Source organism: Notamacropus eugenii, chromosome 4 (genome assembly GCF_028372415.1).
Source record: "Notamacropus eugenii isolate mMacEug1 chromosome 4, mMacEug1.pri_v2, whole genome shotgun sequence".
NCBI lineage: Eukaryota > Metazoa > Chordata > Mammalia > Diprotodontia > Macropodidae > Notamacropus > Notamacropus eugenii.
The window spans coordinates 106,860,733-106,882,048 of NC_092875.1; the positions used below are offsets into that span (position 1 = coordinate 106,860,733).

The following is a 21,316-nucleotide window of genomic DNA, read 5'->3' on the forward strand; positions in this document are numbered from 1 at the left end:
CTTATCTGTAAAATGAGTTCAGTCAGATCCATCCTTCCCCTTTCTTCCTTCTTTCCTTCCTTCCTTCCTTTTCTCTCTCACTCTCTGTCTTTTATTTCCTTTAAATCTTGTCATCATAGAATCACAGTCTGCCTTTTCCTCCCCACCCAAGGCTATTTCCCTTTCTCTCCCCCTTGTTTTCCTACCTTTCTTCCTCTCCTTCTCCTCCTGTTCCTCCTTTCATTTCCATCTGATCTTGCATCTTTAAGGCTCTCTGCTCCCTTGGGCTCTTTCTCCTGCCAAGGAGGGGTGGGCAGAACCAAAGGCTGTCTGTTGCTGCCTCTCCCCACCTCACTGCCTTCTTGTCCAGGATTTGACTTTGCTCTGTAGCCACCAGTGACTGATGAGCCCCTGCCACGTGTATCCAGATTATCTTCTCTATCCAAGGCTCTATCTCCATTGATGCCTTATTTTGGGTCCCCGACCAAGTTTTCCCTTAACCTTATCTGTCTGCCCTGTGTCCTGAGTGCATTTTCCCTAGAAAGCTTTCCTAGCTGAATAAGAGAAAGCGCCCCCCCCCCCCCCCCCCCACCAATGCAAAAGGGGTGAATGGAAAATCTTGCATTTTATTTTTGTATTGCTGTCCTGTGTCCCCTGGCTCCCAGTTGCATTGTTCTCCATCACACCTGGGATGGGGAGAGATTGGGTCTGGGAGGAACCATGTTATAATTGAGGAAATTAAGGTTAAGACAAAAGAAAGGTAGCGTGGTAAAGTGGGTAAAAGAGACCTGGAATTCGCCAACCTTGGTTCAAATCCCACCTCTGATGCTTACCACCTATGTGATCTCAGGCAAGTCACTTAACCACTCTGAACCTATTTCTGAACCATACATAAAAGGAGAAGGGTTGGACTAGATGGAATATAATGTCGGATCCAGCTCTAGCCCCAGGCTGCTATGAAGGATCTGACACAAGTGAACACAGCCATTCTCAGATTCCTAGTTTGGGAACGTCCAGTGAGGTGGACAATGAGTGAGTGTGTTATTGTTCATACTTTACAGATGAGGAGACAGACTCAGAAAGGTGAGGTAACCTGCTTCTCTTCTCCTATATCCCTTTCCCCATTTTAGCTCCTCATCATCCTGCACCAAGATAATCATAATTCACATTTTTGAACATTTTTCAAGAGTACTTTCCTCTGTGCAGTGAGTAATAGCTTCTGTTCACATTTCTATAGCACTTTAATATTCATAAAACACATTACTGGCAATAATTTTACAAGTGAGCAAACTGAGGCATCAAGAGTTTATTTGACTTGCCCAGTACAACTAGTCAGAATCAGGGCCAGAACTCTCCCAGGGCTGTCTGACTTTCATTACAAGTTTCTTGCAGGGCAAGCAGAAGTGTTTCCCCTTTATATATCAGGAAACTGAGGCTCAAAACATTTAAGCAACTTGGTCTCCTTCCTATAAAAATTGCCAACACTTCTATTGAACCCAAAGATTCCGGAATGAAGCACTTTTTCTTAAAATAATAACTTTATCTGTCTGTTTTTTAATCCTCCTGTTTTCAGCCAAGGCAAAGAGAGTAAAATGATTTACCCATGGTCTAGTAGCAGAAAATCCTCAGAGGTGGCTTCCAATCCAGATCCTTGTTCCCCCCCCCCCCCACATTTTTCTTCTCACTTTTGCCTAGAGTCCTTCTCCACATCACCCCCACCACTGACCAGAATTTGAGGTGCTTTTTCTCTCTGGGACTGCCTCCCTTCTCCTCCCAGCCTCCCACTCACCTTGGAAAGGCTGCTCCCTGCTGCTGCTCCTGCTGCTGCTGCTGCTGCTGCTGCCGCTATAAACCAGGGCAGAAGCCACCTCATCCCTGGAAGCCAGAATTAGATACATTGATTGAACCCAGACTCCGAGCCCAGCTCCAAAGGGAAGCACCTTTTGGGGAGGTTGGGACCAGTCCTAGACTGGCAGATACACATAGCCAGATATGCCTTTTCCCCCAGGTCCTTTGGGGGGTTTTTATTAAAGACAGATCTGACGTCAGGGTGAAAGACAAGCCCCACATTTTCCTCTGAAGAAACTTTTCCTGCCTTCTCTCTCCCTCTCCCTCTCTCTCTCTCTCTCTCTTTTTCCCTCCCTCTCTTTCTGTCCCCACCTCCTGTACTCTCTTGTTTTTGGTCTTAAAGGGGAAGTTACAGGGCTTTCATTTTTCACTTTGGGCTTAAATACCCAGGGAAGGAGGATCCCCCATCCCTAGATGTTAGGTCTTTCTGCCCAACAAGGTGACAAGAGCCAACATGAGGAGGAGGAGGAAATAGAAGATAAGATTACAAGGAATCATTTTCAAATAGCTCCCAGTTAGAGAACGAAATCGTCTTCATTCCTTAGATCACTCCTCACTTCTGGCTTTCATTTGTCATCCTTCATTCTGCTTAGCCTTTGAGATAGAATGAGAAAAACCTTTCCCACCAACTAAGAAAATGATAGGAATTCCCTAGAGCAGGAAAACCAGGACTCAGGAGAGACTGGACACTGTCTTGGAAAAGTGCCAATAGAGACATGATGTCACATCCTGACTTCTGCATTTTACTGGCAGTGTGACCTTGGCACTGTCCCTCCTCAATTCTCAGTTTGCTCATTTGTAAAATGGGGACAATCGTACTTATATTAACTATCTCACAAAGTAAAAGTAAAAGTGAGGAAAGTGCTTTGCAAACTTTTTTTCCCCTTACTAGACCTTCCAATTTCATCATTTCAGGGAACTCCAGGTAAGGAAATACCTTTTACCAATACTGATCAATAATTAATTGCTCTTCAAATTATGGCTCTAGAGAGTGGCTTGGGGCACTGAATGGTGTAGCGATTTCCTCAGGGTCTCACAGTCAAGCAAGAGTCAGAAGAGGGAGTGGAGAGGGTTAGTTGGGTTGGACTTGGAGTCAGGAAGACCTGGGTTGAATCCCATCTCAGACATTTTCCAGTCCTGTGACCCACGACAAGTTATTTAATCTCCCTGGCTTCCTTAACTGTAAAATGAGGAGGTTGTGCATGATGACCTCCAAGGTCCCCTTCCACTTCTAAACTGAAAGTCCTAAGAATCCTGACTCCTAGGCTTGTCCTCTTTCCTTTACTCTATGAAGTTTCTCTTAGTAAACTTTAAATGGTTAAAAAATGGCAGATATTCTTATTCAGGATCCAGAAAATGTCTCGCCTATTCAGAATCTAGAACGAGGATGAGGAACTTGTGACCTCAAAGTCACATGTGGCCCTCTAGGTCCTCAACTGCAGCCCTTTGACTGAATCCAGGCTTCACAGAATAAATAATAATAAAAGTTTTTATTCTGTAAAACTTGAATTCAGTCAAAAGGCCGCACTGGAGGACCTAAAAGTCTACATGTGGCCTCAGGGCCATAGGTTTACCACCCCTGATCTAGAACATCCTGATAATAAAACATGACTGAGACTTGGTTTTTATAGCAAACCCTTCAGAATCACAGAGAAAGTTATGCCTTTGACCCTTACAATCCCAAATACAGTCCTTATTTTATAGAGGAGGAATCAGGTTCAAGGATGCCCTAGTAAGTGACAGGAGCCAGACCCAAGTTTTCTGACTCCAGGTTCAAGGCTTTCTATCACTCAATAAGCATTTATTAAGTTCCTACCATGTGTCAGGCACTGGATAACACTCCATAGTTAGAATTACAAATGTAGTGTCTGAAACTTTCTATTTGTGCCTGACTCTTTATGACCCCCTTTGGAGTTTTCTTGGCAAATATCCTGGAGTAGTTTATCATGTCCTTCTCCAGCTCATTCTACAGATGAGGAACTGAGGCAAACAGGGATAAGTGACTTACCCAGGGTCACATAAGGTGTTAAGTGTCTCAGTCCAGATTTGAACTCAGGAAGATGGTTTTTTCTGTCTCCAGGCCCAGTGCTCTGTCCACTGGATCATTCTAGCTCCTTAATCCTATTTTAATTATATGTTTGTTGGGTGGGGGAGAGGAAGTGAGGCATCTTGGAATTCTTCCTTCCTTCTTTCTGGCCCCCAGGTGGCCTACATCTGTGCTTAGTGTGCTTTAAAGGCTCAAGGCCTTGTATGGTCTATTTTAGCAGCTAATTGAATGCCCTGTCCCGGTTGTCAACTTGGGACAAATCCCAGGTTGCCCTACACTAATCGCAGCTCCAGTGTGCACCCATTTTATCAAATTTCCCCTTCACCACAAGAATTAGTTATCCCTGTTTTATCAAACGCACAAGATTTAGAACTGGGAGAGACTCCAGGCTGTACTGATACTTCCTCTACAGTGTTCCCCATGCCCCCCACCTCCATCTCAACCCTCTTACTTTTTATGTATTGTCTTTTCCCATTAGAATATCCTTCTTTCTGCTTGTATTTATATCCCCAGAGATTACAACAGCACTTAACTGGCCAAAAGAACTTAATGTATACTTTCTGGCCAGCTGCCTTCCAACTCTGGTTTCTTAGGCCCTGAGTAGGAATAGTTTCCATGTTTTGTTGACATCTAATACTGATAGTTAAGGAAATTGAGACTCTGGGAGGTGAAAGGTCCAGTCCAAGGCCACACAAGAAGCAAATAGCAGTGTGAGGAATTGAATCCAGGATCCTTAACTCCCAACCCAGAGCTCTTTCTCATATATATCATTTTGATGTGGAAATTGAGTTTTAGAGAAGTTAGAAAGACTTACTCATGGCTCTTCTTCTAGTAAGTATCAGGGACTCAAGAATAGGTCTTTTGGCTCCTCTATCCACTAGATGGTAGTGCTTTGCTGACACTCATCATTGTTATCCGTTTGTGTAGCACTTAATAGTTTACCAAGTTTTTTCACATCCATCATATCATTTAATTCTCATGACAACCCCATCGGGTAGGTAGGTGGTACTTTTGTTTCCGTTTTATAGATTAGGAAATGGAGACTTCATGGAGGTTGAATGCCTCACCCCATGTAAGTTTGCTTTGATGCCAAAACCTTGGCCCCAAGTGTTCCTCTCTGAGGAAGGTTTCTACTTATCCTTCTCTCCAAGAGAAGGTTCAGTCCCAGTTTATACGAAGCATCAGAAAGCAGGCAGTTGAGGCATCTACACACAGTGGGTCTTCCTACTGGCTTTGCAGTCATGACGCAGGGACAGCTGCCCCTCTGCTCATGGTAGAAAGTTGTCTCTTGTGATACTCCTGAATTCAGCTTTCACAGATTCTGGAACAGTGGGGACCTGAGTAAGGAGATTCACTCAAAATCTCTCTAAATGCATCCCTAGTCTTTCCTGTATTGGAAACTACATTAACTTCAATCAGGTGTCTTTTTTTTTTGACAACTATGTTATATCCCACATGACAGCTGCCATCAGCTATACTCACATATGAAGATAAGAATAATAATATTTTAAAAGGGCTTTCTATGTGCAAGCCACTGTGTTAAGTGCTTTACGAATATTATCTCATTTGGGCCTCACAACAATCCTAAGAGGTAGGTGTTTTTATTACAGATGAGGAAACTGAGGCAAGCAGAGGTTAAAAGACTTGCCCAGGACCACACAGACAGTACGTGTCTGAGCCTGGACTTGAACTCAGGCCTTCTTGACTCTGGTTCTGTGTTGTACACATTGTGGTAACCTTAAATGTTAATTATGATGATCATCATTAGGACATCTCCTCTCTGTCCATGGGTGTGAAATGGGAATGAGCCTATGTTGGTGGCTCAGTTGTTCCATCATGACTGACTCTTTGTGATCCCATCTGGGGTTCTCTTGGCAGAGATACTGAAGTGATTTGCCATTTCCTTCTCCAGCTCATTTTACAGATGAGGAAACTAAGGATTAAGTGACTTACCCAGGATCACACAGCCAGTAAGTGACTGAGGGCAAATTTGAACTCAAGTCTTCCTGATTCTAGGCCCAGAGCTCTATCCACTTCACCACCTAGCTGCCTTAATTAGAATTAGTAACAACCAAACTCCCAAGGATCCCCTTGGTCCTCAGCCCATCATTCAAAGGGGGCCAGGGTCCCCTCAGGATGGGGTTTCTGCAGGAGGCCTTTGCTAGTCTCTTCCCCTCTCCTCCCAGGGCCTTTCCTCTGGCACCGCTTCCCATTTACCCTGTATGTATCTTGTGGGTACATAGTTCTTTGCCTGTTAGAACACAAACCCTTTGAGAACAGGGATCATGTTCTTGTTTTATTTTGTACAGAGCTTAGCACAGCCTGGAACATATTAGGTGTTTAATAAATGCTTGTAGTTTAACTGACTGACTACTGGTGCACTGAGTATGCAGGGTTCTGTGCGAAGATAGCCATACAATTGGATTCAGTTTAATTTGATTCCATTTCATTCCATTTATTAATGATCTCAAAGGTCTAAGTCACTGTTCGGGAACTATGAGGGATGTTGTTCAGTTGTGTCTCATTCTATGTGACCCTATGAAAGTTGTCTGTGGAATTTTCCTAACAAAGATAGTGGAGTGGTTTGCCCTTTCCTTCTCCAGTGCATCTCCATTTTACAGAAGAAGAAACTGAGGCAAATAGGAGTTAAGTGACTAGAGCAGAGTCATACAGCTAGTATATGTCTGAGGCTGGATTTGAACTCAGATCTTTCTGACTCCAGGTCTGGTGTTCTATCCCCTGCACTACCTAGCTGCCCCTGTGCAGATTATGAAGATGAAAAAGATTCGTCCCTGATAAAAAGAGGGGAGAGAAATGTCTGTGCTATAGGAATGAGATAAATTTCTCTTCAGGAAGATTCTTCTTCCTCTGATTTTACTGGCTGGGAGGGGGGGTGAAGCAAGCATGCCCAAGCAGGGCCTGGCACAAACCAACCTGTTTAAAGAAGACGGAGTGGGGGAAGCGTCTATATTGATGAACTCGTTAGACTGAGTTCCATGAGAGCTGGCACCTCTGATTTCACTCACTGGTGTTGTCTTTAGGGACTCTTTCGATGCTGTATGAACTCAGTGCTTACTGACCAGGCGAAGGGCAGGGGAAGTGGACAAAGTGAAGGAGAAGCTTCCTTCGAGTGCTGAGTGTTATCCAGCAGCATTTAGTGAAATAATCTTATTCTTCTACTTAGGAAGCAGCTTGAAGAGAGCTGGGATTTAAGGGAGGAGACTTGGATTTTAAGTTCTGGCTCCTCTATTTACTGCTGAGTGATCATGGGCAGCTCACTTATCCATTCTGAGTGGGGGTTCCCTCATCTGTAAGATGGGAATCATTACCAACCTCCCAGAGCTACTGTAAGTATATATATGTATCTTCATATATACATATATATATGTATATATATATATAATTTGTATATAGAAACATGAGCTACTAAGAAAAAGAAAGAGGCCAGTGAGAGTTGACAGAGACAGGGTCATAAGAAAACCTTTCCTCAACCCCTCTGACTTCAGGACAGATAGGAGAATATCTTGCTTTTAAAAGACCCCACAACCACTCATAGCCATCCAGGCATAGGATTATAGATTGAGAGCTGGAAGGGGATATTAGAGGACATTTAATCCAAACTCTTTCTTTAACAGGAGAGGGAACTAAATCTCAGAGAGGTTGTGACTTGCCCAGGGTTATATGAGTGGTATCAGAGGCAAGATTTGAACTCAGGTCTTTCCAAGCCCAAGTCTACTTGTGTGCTATGCTGCTTCATCAGTAATGAAGACTAACCTTGCTTTACCTAACTCTTGGGGTTATTGAAAAGATCAAATGGATATGAAGGCATTTTAAAAACTGTGAGATTTTCAGTGAAAAGGTTTTACAAATGAAAGATATTAATACTATTTTGGACAACTACTTGGCTCAGGGGATAGAGCACTGGGTCTAGAAGCAGGAAAAGTCATCTTCCTGAGTTCAAATCCAACTTCAGAAACTTCTTAGCTGTGTGACCTTGGGCAAGTAACCCTGTTTGCCTCAGTTTTCGCTCTGTAAAATGAGCTGGAGAAGGAAATGGCAAAGCACTCTGGTATCTTGCCAAGCATTCCGGCTTCTTTGACAAGAAAACCCAAAAGGGGGCACGGAGAGTCAGACAGGACTGAAGAGACTGAACAACAATGATGTGATTTTGAAAGGACATCAGTGGTCTTTTAGTGTGACCTCTTTGGCATCACTTCCCTTCTCTTAAGACTCAAGTTTCTCATCTATAAAATGGGAATATGACAGTACCAGTACTGACTACTTCATGGAGCTATCGAAAGAAAAGCACTTTGTAAACGGTAAGGTACTATAGAAATGTGCATTATTTTGATTGTTCCATGTGTTTGTGAATGCTCTGGGTCAAATCGTGGTTCTCCAAACAAAATTGCTGCCCCTTGACATTGTAAAAGGGTATAATAAGTCCTTCTTCTTTTCTACACCACCCAATCTTTGAAAAAAAAAAAAGATCTTTCGATTTTTTTTTTTCAGAGAAGTTAATGAATCTCATATACAGCCCTAGGTCATGTAGAGTTTTGGAGAGCATTCAACCATTACTCCGCTCAAAGAAAAATGCAAGCTTTCCATTTCAGCTCCTTGGTGGTAATTATCTCTCACTGGAGAAGGGAATCCCGAAATCTCCCATGAGTAGAAAACCAGCTGTCAGCCATTTCTTTAAGAATCTTGCTGAGTCCAGCATTCTGTCTGGACCAGAGTAATGCTGGAGAACAGGAAGGGCTATTAATCAGAGGCTCAGCAATAAAGAGTATTCAGAAAAGGGATGTGTGTGTGTGTGTGTGGGGGGGGGGGTGTAAGTAGTAAATGGAGATACTGATGTGGAAACCATCCCAGTGGGTGTTTGTTTGGAACTTAAGCAGTAGCAGATAAAGGCCTTTTTGAAATCAGAAAAACATGGGTTCAAATTCTATTTTTGACTTGTTGAGGGATCATAGCCAATCATATAGCCTCTCTGAGATGAACATCTGTGAAATGGAGATAATTGCATCTGTAATATTTACCTAAAAGGATTGTTGTGAGGTTCAAATGAGGTAGTGCATTTAAAGTGCTGGGATCTGCAGTGAACTATAGGACTTTCAAACATTCCTGATGACAAAAATTGGAGCTGAAAAGAGAAAAATAAACAGATAAATACAAGCAAACAATAAGAAGGGACTTTGAAGGATAAGCTGTTTATATTCTAGAGGGGGTGGGATGTTGAAAGGGTTATTTCAGAATCCTAATGCCACAAGGGGTCATAGAGGTAGTCAATTGTCAGAAGAACTATAATTTTTTTGTTTGTTTTGAAGATGCGGAAAGCAAAATTAAAATGGATGGGGGATGGGAAGGATGCACTAGGGAAAAATGAGAGGAAATATGGGGGAACTTGTTAACACATGTAATTTGGTATGCAAGTAGAACTATATTGAAGAAGCAGGATAAGTGGGGGTCACTTGAGCTGTACTTCCACCTAAAATGGTCAAAAGAGGGCAGAATGCATACACAAATTAGTGTAGGACTGCATTTCAATCTACAGAGATACAAATAGGAACAGGAAGAGAGGAAGAGTGAATATAAGAGGGAGGATAAAGGGAGAGGTCATTCATCAATAAAACAGGTCCTAAACTTGGAGAGAGGATAGTGAAATTTTAAAAAGATAAAAAACGTAACATCATACAAAATAGGATGGAGGGAAATAAATGATTAATTATTATAACTGTGAATGTGATTGGGATGAATTCATCCATAAAATGAAGGAATTTTGGAGAATAGATTAGAAAGAAAAATCCAATATGGTAGGGTTTTTTGTTTTTGTTTTTTTTTTGAGAAACACACTTGAAACATAAAATCTCACCTGGAGCTAAAATAAGGAGTTAGAACAAGGTCTATTAGACCTCCATCAAACATAAAAAAAGCAGGGCTAGCTATTATGATTTCAGACAAGGAAATAATAAAAATAAAATTTAAAATTAAAAGAGATAAAGAGGGAAACTACAATTTGCTGAAAGATAACATATGCAATGATTTCAATACTTAATATATGTGTACCAAATAGTATCACTTCTTAAAAGGAAAAGCTAAATTTATTATAAAGATAATAAGATGGTAAAACTAGAATTGTAGAGAATCTCTTTCTGTCTCTATCATCTCCATGTAAGTCTAATAAATAATAAATAAGAAAGAAGTTAAAGATCTGAATAGAATTTTAGACTCATTAGATATGATAGATTTCTGGTAATCATTGAATGGAAACAGAAAGAAGTATACATTTTCTCACTTATATATGGCACCTTTATAAAAATTAATCATATTTTAGGACAGAAAAACTTCAAAAACAAATGTGGAAACTTAGAAGTATTATTATGCATATCCTTTACTGGTTGCAAAGCAATAAAATTGTGTCAAAGAAAAGACTACGAAAAATATATGAAAATCAACTGACTACTAAATAATTAGGATTAATGATTTGGTGGGTCAAAGAACAAAGCACAGAAGTGATATGTAATTTCACTAAATATAACGACAACAATGATTTTAATATTTTACATTATATTTCACTGTGATTAAATGTAATCATTACAATTTTTGGGGGGGATACCACCAAAGAAGACCTTAAAAGAAATATTATATCTTTAAAAACTAATGTTAACAAAAGAGAGAAGAAATAGATTAATGAGTTAGGATACAGCTAAAAATATTAGAAAATAAAAAAAAACTTAAGAAGTTCCAATTAAACACCCAAATGGAAATACTGAGAATCAAAGAAGATATTAACAAAATTTTAAAAAACTCTTATTGATAAGCAAGAAATTTTTGGGAAAAAGAGATAAAACATTAGCTAATTTGATTTAAAAGGAAGGAAGAAGAAAACCAAGCAGTCACTTTGAAAAATGAAAAAGAACAATTCTCATCCTCAACATTTGATCATTTACCGTGACTCTGGTGACACAGCCATCCTATATCCTATAGGTGATTTTGGCACAGAAAGCCAAAAGCTGTTAACATAAGTTGATGGAAAGTATAAGTTTAATGGAAAGATTTTATTCATTCAATGCATATTTACTGAATAAACGGCTCTAAAGGTCTTCAAAGGCTACGAAGATTGACTAATGCAAATATATTATAATTTAGGAGAAATAAATGTAAAACCCTGTTTTGGGGATAGAAGAATCAATGCATAAATACAAGATATAGGAGACATTGCTAAATAGCAGGTCATGTGGAAAAAATATGTGGTTTTTAGTGGATTATATGAATCAGTTATGATGCAGATGCTGAAAACACTAATATGATCTTAACTTTTGCACGAATAAATATACTGTTCTAAAGAAAGAGTAAACAAAAAAAGCATTTATTATGTAAGACACTGTGCTAAGGGCTGGGGATATAAATAGAAAAGGCAGTCTCTGATCTCAATGAGCTCATGTTCTAATGAGGGAAACAACATATAGAAGGTTCATCTACAAGTAAGATAGAAAGAGCCCACAGTCCTTAGGGTACAGTTGCAAAACAGATGGTAATGCATCTTCATTTATGTTATTTCCACTGAAATATCAGTTTCTGATGTGAGGCACAGTTAGCCTTGATGACTGCTGAGGTTCTTTCTAATTCGAATATTCTGTGATTCTTTGGTATGTAAAGTGCTGATGAAAAAGATAAAGGGTAAAAAAAAATGAATATGACATAGTCCCTACTCAGGGTGCCTTGCAACTCAGTAAAATGGATAAGATGGCGTCTGAGAATAAGATTGCCATTTCTGGACTATTTCTATTTCTTAAAATACAGGAATGATAGATTTTTGGTCAGGGATAGAAAACACCTAACAAGGGCTAATAAAATACATACGTTCTTGTGGTTTTATAACTATCACCAGGAAATATTTAAACTGAAAGAGGATGGGGAGGAGGAAAATTGTCTATGTATGTTTTCCAAGTCAGATGCCGCAGAAAATAGTGCTACAAACCACGAAAAAGAAAGGCAGTTGAGGGACTGAAGAATTCGCAAGAGACAAATGCTAAAAATTCAGAAAGCAAAAAAACAAAGCAAAAATATCATGGATTCAGATAATAGGAGTGCAATGCAGAAGGAAAATATTGGAATCAGAAGACTTGAATTCAAAGCTTAGCTATGCCATTTACTACCTGAGTTACTCTGGCCAATTTGCTTAAGCTCTGTCTATTTCTTCATCTATAAAACAAAGGGGTTGGATTAGTTGATCTCTGATGTATCTTCTAGATGAAAATCTTTGATTCTGTGTTTATATATAAATGCACAAAATATAGATAAAAAAACTGAGTGAACTGGAGATTCTAATTCCAGGAGGCAAATTTGACCTAATAGCTATAAATTGGTTTTGATGAGATTGAACTTATGATTGGAATATGCCTGTGGATGTTTATATTTCCTTGAAATGGAACAGAACAGATATGAGGAGACTAATAGAGTGGCATCATATTTTAAGGCAAGGATAACTTGCTGGGCAAATTGTAGAGGAGATTTCTGTTCAAATACTGCTTGGACAAGAAGATTTTGAAGTCCCTGATAAATCTAAGATTCTCAGCTTGTCCATTAGTGTCTTTTTGTATTCTGTAAAATAATATTCCATTTATTTGTTTTGAGATGAATGAAAAAGACCAGGAAGACAGAGTTTCAGGGTAAATTAATAATCAGTTTATTAATTAGACTAGCTAATAATCAATAAATTTCTAGGTAACTGAAGACAAAATACATGGAGACCCTTAAACCTTTAAATAATCCTTAAAATGGAATTTCCCTTCACAACTGGAAATCAACTCTTATCGTTTTACCTTCAATGAGGAGGTGGGCTTCTCTTTAATGAGGAGACCAGCTCTTCCTGCTGAGAACATGGTTTGATCATGATACTCAAGCCTCTGTCAGCAATCTGGACAGGGGAATTGATGTCCATCCAGACCACTCTTGTTGTTTTTCTCTTTTATGAGCTGAGTCATTCTAAACTTCAATGGAGGGTTAAAATTATAGGGACTCATTTCCTCTCCATAAGAGCTCTTGACTATTCTGGATTCTGCTTATACTCTAAAGAGAAGTATTATCTTTTTAGTTGGGTGGGGCCCCATCCAAGATAGAAGAGTTATGTTCCTTGAGGGATAGGACAAGCTCATCAATCAGTCATGACCCTCAGAGACTGACTTTTTACAGAGTCCTTGAGTGTGGAAATAAAGGAGAAAAATCTGGTTCCCAATTAATTATTGGTTATTAATATAATAGTAAGATAATTTCAGTTTGCTGAACAATCTGTCTTATTTGTTTTTTATACCTTTTTATATCACTTTGATGTCCTTCTGTACTCCCTCTTTTAGGAAATCATCCTTTATAACAAACATGTTTTGAAAAGGAAAAAGAGGGGGGCAGTTAGGTGGAGCACCAACCCTGGAGTGAGGAGGACCTGAATTTAAATCTGGTCTCAGACATTTGATACTTACTAGCTGTGTGATCCTGGACAAGTCACTTAACCCCAAATGCCTAGCAAAAAAGAAAAAGAAAAAAAGGAAAAAGAGGATAAAAGAAAACAAAATTAACAGATCAATTAATAGATAAAATTTATTTGACATCATACACAATATTCTACACTGGTGGACTTCCCATCTTCCCATCTTTACAAAGGAGTAGTACCCATCTCGTTTTTGGAGACAAGCTTGTTCTCTGTGTTTTTGTAACATTCACTTTCAAATCAGTTTGTGGTTATTCTTTCCCCTTTTAAAAATAAATATTTATTGATATATTTTACATTTACATCACCTAAATTTCCACATGCTAGTCCTCCTCTTTTCCCTCCCAGAGAGTAATCTCAAAGAGTAAGGCAATTTTTTTTGAGAGAAAAAGAATAAAAACAGGAAGAATAGAAAAAAAAAATTGGTAAAATATCTCAATACATAGAAAAAAAAATCTGAAAACATATGCATTGCTTGACTCCCATGGATCTCCCACGTCTGCAAAAGTGTGGGGGAAGATGTCTTAGGAGCCAAGCTTGCTCTTTGTAATTCTGCAGTGTTCACTTTCAGTTGTTGTGTGGTGGCTGCTCTTTCCATTTACTTTGTGGTTGTCATTATATATAAATAATGTTGTTTTTTCTTTTTCATTTGGGTGCTATTTACTTCAGTTTTCATTAGTTCAAGTAATGAATGTATACTTCTCTGTATTCATCATAGCTTTTTAATAGCACACTAATATTCTATTCCAGTACGGTACCATACTTTAGCCATTCCTCAAGTGATGAGCATCTACTGTGTTTCCAATTCTTTACACCACAAAAAAGTGGTGCTATAAACATTTTGGGGTGTATGGCCCCTTTCTTTTTCTCAATGGTCTCCTTGGGATATATATGTAGAAGTGGAATCTTTGGGTCAAAAACTATGGATGGTTTAGCCACTTTACTTATCAATGTTATCAATGAACTCTTAATTGCCAAATTTAATGGCCTTTTCTCAGTCCTCACCTCTTCTTTCTGAAGCCTCTGGCACCACTGATCTACCCCTTCTCTTTCATGCTTTCTTATTTCTAGGGTTTGGGGATACTACTCTTTCTTGGTTTTCCTTCTACCTATCTGACCTCTTCTCAGTCTTCTTTGCTGGATCCTCATCCAGGTCACACTCACAAACCAGAGGTGCCCTATAGTCCTGGGCTGTCTTCTTTTCTTTTTCTATATTACTTCACTTGGTGATCTCATCAGCTTCCATGGATTTAATGACCATCTTTATACTGATGATTCTCAAATCTGCCTATCCTGCCCTCAAACTCTCCACTGACTTCCAGTCTTACATCTCCACCTGCCTTTCAGACATCCCAAAATGAATGTACAATAAACATCTTAAACTCAACGTATCTAAATCAGAACTCATTACCTCTCCTTAAACTCTCCCTGCTTCTTAACTTCCTTATTACCTTCTTCGCAGTTATTTAGGCTTCCAACCTAAGTGTCATCCTTGACTCCTATTTATGTTTCATGGCCCATCCCATCCCCACATCCAAAAAGTTGCCAATACCTAAAATATCACCTTTGTAACATCTCTCATATTGCAGCATCTCTGTATCTTTTCAGATACTGCCATCACTCTAGTGTATGCCCTTATCACCACACATCTCAGCCATTGTAATAACCTGCTGGTGCATCTGCCTTCTTGGACCCTTTAACCCAATTCATTTCAATTCAGACTTCAAGGTGATTTTCCTAAAGTATAGATTTATGAGCGCTTAGCTGTGATGTTCTTCATGATGTGACCCAGGACATCACTGGAACATTGGAACTCTTTAAAGACTCATTGTAATTCTAACTCCTATACTTCTGTCCACAAAACCAAGTGTATCCCTTTCCTTTGTCTTTGGAAATCCTTGATCCTGTCAGCCAGTCTAAGTTAAACCAAAAGGTGGATGACTTGTTTTGGAGAATGAGTTGTAGTATTCAGGTGTGCCAAGATGACATCTATTATATCCTTGCCTTCTATGTCTTTGTAGGCCAGGTACAGCTCCTATAGCTGTTTCTCTTCCTCTGGGTTCCTTTGGGTTAGAAGACTCAGCATCCAGAGAGCCATATCCCTCAGTTATCACCCGCACCACAGTTGTGTTCTTCTAGAAGAGAAGTTCCACAAAGGCTTTGTGGTTAATTTCAGTCAGTGCAAAGAACTTGGCCAGTACATATCTGGCAAAAGTGACTAATTCTTTACTTACCTTCTCAATGAGGGTGGGTGGATAGGGAAGAAGGGAAAGAATTTGGAACTCAAAGTTTTAAAAACAAATAGTTTTTACATGCAGCTGGGAAATAAGATGTACAGGCAATGGGGTATAGAAATCTATCTTACCCTATAAGAAATTGAGGGGGAGGGGGTTAAAAGAGAGTGGGGTGATAGAGGGGAGGGCAGACTGGGGGAAGGGGTAGTCAGAATGCATGTCATCTTGGGGAGGAGGGGAGAGATAGGGAGAAAATTTGGAACTCAAAATCTTGTGTTAATGAATGTTGACTAAAATAAACACATTAATAAAAAAGTGACCAATTCCTTATAGGCTCCAGAAGCTGGGTCACTAAATCTAGAGAGAAGAGGGACATCTGCAGAGCAAGGCTTCCATTTTGAGATCCTGGGCTAGCTGGCGTAGCGTCTTCACCATAGAGTGATTGGTATGGGGGCTGTTCTTCTAGTAGCTCTACAGTAATAAATAGTGCATAGACTCTGATAACATCTGATCATACAAATCATCTCAAGTAGTCTCGGAAGTTAAATTCCTCTTCCAACATCTGGACAGCTTGCAACACCTGTTTTTCTTCTTCCTCCTTACCTATTCACTCATGGGTCAGAGAGTGGAGAAACTTATATCTCTGGGGTTGGTTACAGATCAACAGGAGATGTACAAGAAGGACCAGAGGAAGACTGATTCCCAGTCTCCCGGATGGAAAGGATCCTCTGAAGGACTCTGACCAGGAGAAATCAGAGGCAGACGAGGAGGTGCAGAATAGTGAGGAGGATGAAGAGGGCCTAGGGGCAGAAGAAGTCCAAGCCATAGTCTACAGATCACTCAGAGCAAGGTCCTAGAATGGAGAAGCTGCTTCATGCCCCAGCATCCCCGTGTTGGTCAAAAACTGGAAGAGTGATCTAGGGTTACCAGAGGGAAAAGCTGGTAAGAAGTTATCAAGTTCTGGGTCCCAGAAACTACAACTACTAGACAGTGATGGGGAGCAGGAGAAGGATTAAAGCAAAAACAAAGATGCCCTGAGGATCTACCGGAGGAGGAGGTTTCTGACTGAGGATGAAGACAACTGAGAAGATGACTGTGTGGTGGACTTTGGTGTGACATGAGAGGATACCCCAGCACTGGTCCCCACACCTGCCTCCCAGGAGAAACTCTGAGATCCCTGGCAAAGGGGATAATGGGTATTACTCACTGAAGTTTTCACTTGAGTGGACTTTGTTTCAGTTTCCTAGGATAACAGGCCCTTTCCTTCTCTGGCCCTTGGTCACCTGCCCTGTCTTCCAGCTTTGGACCTTTGGGGTGAAGGTCAAAGGAGTGGCAGTTCTTGGGTATTTCTTGTTTTGTTTTTCAGTATGAAATTACAGCAAATAAAAAAACTAAAAAAAGTGTAAGTCCAAATCCTTTCCCCCATCTAATGAACTCTAATGACTCCTGATTGCTTCCAGGATCAAATACTAAATCCTCCATTTGGCATTCAAAGCCCTTCATAGCTCAACCTCTCCCACCCCTCACTTTTCCAGTCTTTTCACATATTGCTCTCACCATGTGCTTCTTGACCCAGTGATAATGGCTTTCTTGTTGCTCTTGAAATAAACCCTCTCTGGTGGTCCCCTATGCCTGGAATTCTCTCGCTCCTTTTCTCTCCCTCCTGGCTTCCTTGACTTCCTTCAAGTTCCAACTCAAATCCCACCTTCTACAGGAAGTCTTTTCAAAGTCCCCTTAATTCTAGTGCCTTTCCACTCTTACTTATTTCCTATTTATCCTTGAATGTAGTTTGTTTGCTTGTTGTCTCCCCAATTAGATTGTGAGCTCCTTGAGGGCAGGGACTATCTTTTGCCTCATTTTGTTTCCTTACACTTAGCCCAGTGCTTGGCATATGTTGATTTTGATCAGTTATTTCAGTCACTTCTGACTCTTTGTAATCCCATTTAGAGTTTTCTGGGCAAAGAGTGGTTTGCCATTTCCTGGTAGGTGCTTAATAAATGTTTATTGAGTTACTGACTTTATTTGCATAATTCTAAATTGCTTTCCAGAAGAGTTAGACTGATTCGCAGCTCCACTAAACAATGCATCAGTGTGCCAGTCTTTCCCTAATTCCTCCAGCATTGACCATTCATTCCCATTTTGTGTCATCTTCAGCAATTTGTTGACTGTGAAGTGAAACCTTAGGGTAGTAACAAAGAATTTTAAAATCGGAAATTAGCTTAAAGATTACCTGCTCAACTGCTTCCCTATCTTTAAAAAAAAAAAAGATAATGAACTCTCTGTTGTTCTGCACCGTGAAAAATTTCCCAGCAAGATGTTTCAAAGTAAACTTGATAATGTATTCATATAAAAGCGAGAAGAATTTCCAAGTCATTCAGTAGTAAGTAATTTGAAGGGCAAACATTAGAACAGTAGAAAGAATTCTGATTCTAAAGTTAGAAGATCTCTTCAAATTCCAGTTCTGTGGCTCACTACCTGAGTGATTTTGGGCAATTCCTTCCCTGCCAGGATCACAAAAAATCACATGTTTAAAGTACTTTCAGCTGAGAAAAAACAAATCTAGAACTGGAATAATTTAGAAAGAGGTTTATTAAGATGCTCAGCAGAAAGGGGGAGCCAAAAAGGTATGGCCCACACTCCTTGAGTGTCTGTAAGATACACATTTTATAGGATTCAAATAAAGCAACCAGGAAATAGTAGCTGATTGGCCAACATGGATGCAGTTTTCCACATAAGAAACATGGGCTGTTTGAGATGTATAATGGGGAACTCCTTGCATTCTTCACATCAATCTTTGGATCTGACTGGGTTTCTGGTCAATATCATCCAGGTCCTAAGTTAAGCATTAAATGAATCTGGTTTCTAGGCAACAGATTTAGTTTTTCAACCACTGGGGCTGGGTTCAAACAACGCTGTAAAGTTTTCCCACAGTACCTAGCACACAGTAGGACCTTCATAAGTGCTGGTTCCCTTCCTCTTTTCTATCAGGGTCTCAATTTCCTCAACTGTAAAAGGAGGTTGAACTCTGAAGTCTTTTCTTATCTCTGAATCTAAGATTCTATGAAACAGACCCCAAAAGATTAAGTAACTTTCCTGAAGTAACAGAGCAAGTTTATGGCAAGCTGGGGTTAGAACTGGTCTCCTAACTCTTATTTCAGTATTTTTGAAAACTGTTATACCATATTGCCTCTCACCAGGATGCCTACTAGATAACCTGTGATTTTCTCCCTTCCAGTGGTAACTCTTAAAGTCTGCAAAGCCTTCCCTAGCCCTAGGAAATCCAGTTGTAATGTTGGAATCAATGAGAGTATATGGCATTTTATTTCTTAAGGGTAAGGTTATGCCACCCCTTTCACCTCCCTAGTAATTTCTCTGGTTATCCTTTGGCTTAATCTGCTTCTGGACTCAGACTGTGAGAAACACTAGACATCATTCTGAGGGCAAATTATCAGCTGTTTCCCTTACAGTTCTTTGGAGATAGACATCCTTGCAAGGTTATAAAAAAATCCCAAAGAAAAGGAGGGAGGGAGGAAGATAAGAGAAAAAGATAGAGCATTAAAGTCAAATAATATTGATAATTATTTGACCAGTATCAGATGTAGGGAGAATTTCAGAGATTATGTTACACAAAGGTATTACTGAGGCATTACTTACATTTAAGTAGATGGGCTTTCTCTGTTAATTGCAATCATTGTCATCTTGGTCTTCATGAGAACCTGAGGAAGGGGGTAAAAAGGTGAATGGGCTTCCTCCTTCCTCTAGTCTTCCTGAGATTTTCATCCCATTGCTTAGGGGAGTCAGTTAAATAGCAACTTTCTCCATGAGTAAGGATGAGGGATTCAAAGAAAACTAATTTCTCTCAAACATTTCTATATCTTCTATGCCTGGAACATCTAAATGTAGCTTATACCCCAGGGAAGACTTTGTTGGCACATTCTTTCTTCTTTCCTCAGATCCTGAAAAATTCAGTTCAATTCATTACAATCCAATCCAAACCAATTCAGTTCTAATTACATTCCTTTCAACTCAATGGCATACATATATATATATATGTACATATAAAATTGTAGTCATCAGTCAACACGGTTAATTCATCAATTATGTACTTATTCATCAATTAGTGACAATTATGTACCCAACACTATGCTAGGAACTGGGATACTAAGACCAAAATGAAACAGTTGTTGTTTTCAATGAGCTCACATTCTATGGAGGATAGATAACCCATGTCATAATGTTATTTAGTTGTTTTTTGGATATACCTGACTCTTCATGATTCCATTTGGGATTTTCTTGGCAAAGATACTGGAGTGGTTTGCCATTTCCTTCTCCAGCTCATTTTTCAGATGAGGAAACTGAGGCCAACAGGTTAAGTGACTTGTCCAATGTCACACAGCTAGTAAGTGTCTGAGACTGGGTTTAAACTCAGGTCTTTCTGATTCCAGAGTTGGCACTCTATCCACTTTACCACTTAGCTCGCTCATGTAACAATAACAGCTAGCATTTATATAGCATTTTAAGGTTTTCAAAAATTTTACAAATATTAACTCATTTTATCCTCACAACAATTCTGTAAGATAGGTGCTATTAATTCCCCCATTTTGCAGATGAGGAAACTGAGGCAAATAGAAATTAAGAGATTTGCTCAGGGTCATATAGCTAATGAGACAGGATTTTAACTCTAGTCTTGTGGAATTTAATTCCATCACTCTAGTCATTGTTCCATCTAGCTCCAGATAATCAGCAAACATTTGTTTATCTATCTATCTATCTATCTATCTATCTATCTATCTATCTATCTATCTATCTATCTATCTATCTATTTATCTATCTATCTGTCTATCTGTCTGTCTGTCTGTCCATCCATCCATCTATCCATCTATCTGTCCATCCGTCCATCCATCCATCTATCCGTCTATCTGTCTATCTATCTATCTATCTATCTATCTATCTATCTATCTATCTATCTATCTATCTCCATCTATCTCCCTCCATGTGTCTATCTGTCTGTCTGTACATTGTAGTTTAGAGAGGGAAGACTACTAGGTGGGGTGAGGGGTGTGTGGCAGAAAGGCTTCATGTGGGAAGTGGTCCTTGAGCTAGTCTTGAGGAAGTAAAGGATTCTTTGAGGTAGCAGTGAGGAGGGAGCATGTTTCAGGAGTAGGGGATGGCCATTACAAAGGCCTAGAGACAGGAGATGGAGGTCCTGAATGAGGAAAATCAAGGAGGCCTGTGTGTCTGGTTCATAGAATATGACAGCAGGGAGCAATATCTAACGAGTCTGGAAAGGTAGTTTAGGGCCAAGTGGTGAAGGGGCTTTTTTTGTTTGTTTTAGTATTTTATTTTTTCCAATTACATGTGAAGACAGTTTTAAAAATTCATTTAAAAAATTTGATTTCCAAATTTTGTCCCTCCCTCTTTACCTCCCTTTCCCTAAAATGTAAGCAAATTAACTTAGACTATATATGTGCAATCATGTGAAACATATTTCCATATTAGTCATGTTGTGAAAGAAGAAACAGAGTAAAGGGAAAGACGTAAAGTGAAAATAGTATGCTTCGATCTGCATTCAGATTCCATCGGCTCTTTCTCTGGATGTAGATTGTATTTTCCATTGTGAGTCCTTTGGAATTGTCTTGGATCATTATATTGCTGAGAAGAGCTGAGTTATTCATAACAGATCATCACGTAATGTTGTTGTGACTGTGTACAATGTTTTCCTGG

The 21,316-nt window shown here is 39.6% G+C and overlaps 1 protein-coding gene across 1 annotated transcript in view; it reads right to left on the reverse strand.

Moving 5' to 3' along the window:
- The window catches only part of CCN4 (cellular communication network factor 4), a 51,908-nt gene extending 49,840 nt beyond the window's left edge, over positions 1-2,068 (reverse strand). The window contains exon 1 of the mRNA XM_072603012.1: positions 1,769-2,068. Coding sequence (XP_072459113.1) covers positions 1,769-1,852 — 84 coding nt within the window. The 5' untranslated portion in view covers positions 1,853-2,068. The remainder of the gene's footprint in view (positions 1-1,768) is intronic.
- Positions 2,069-21,316: the final 19,248 nt, after the last annotated feature.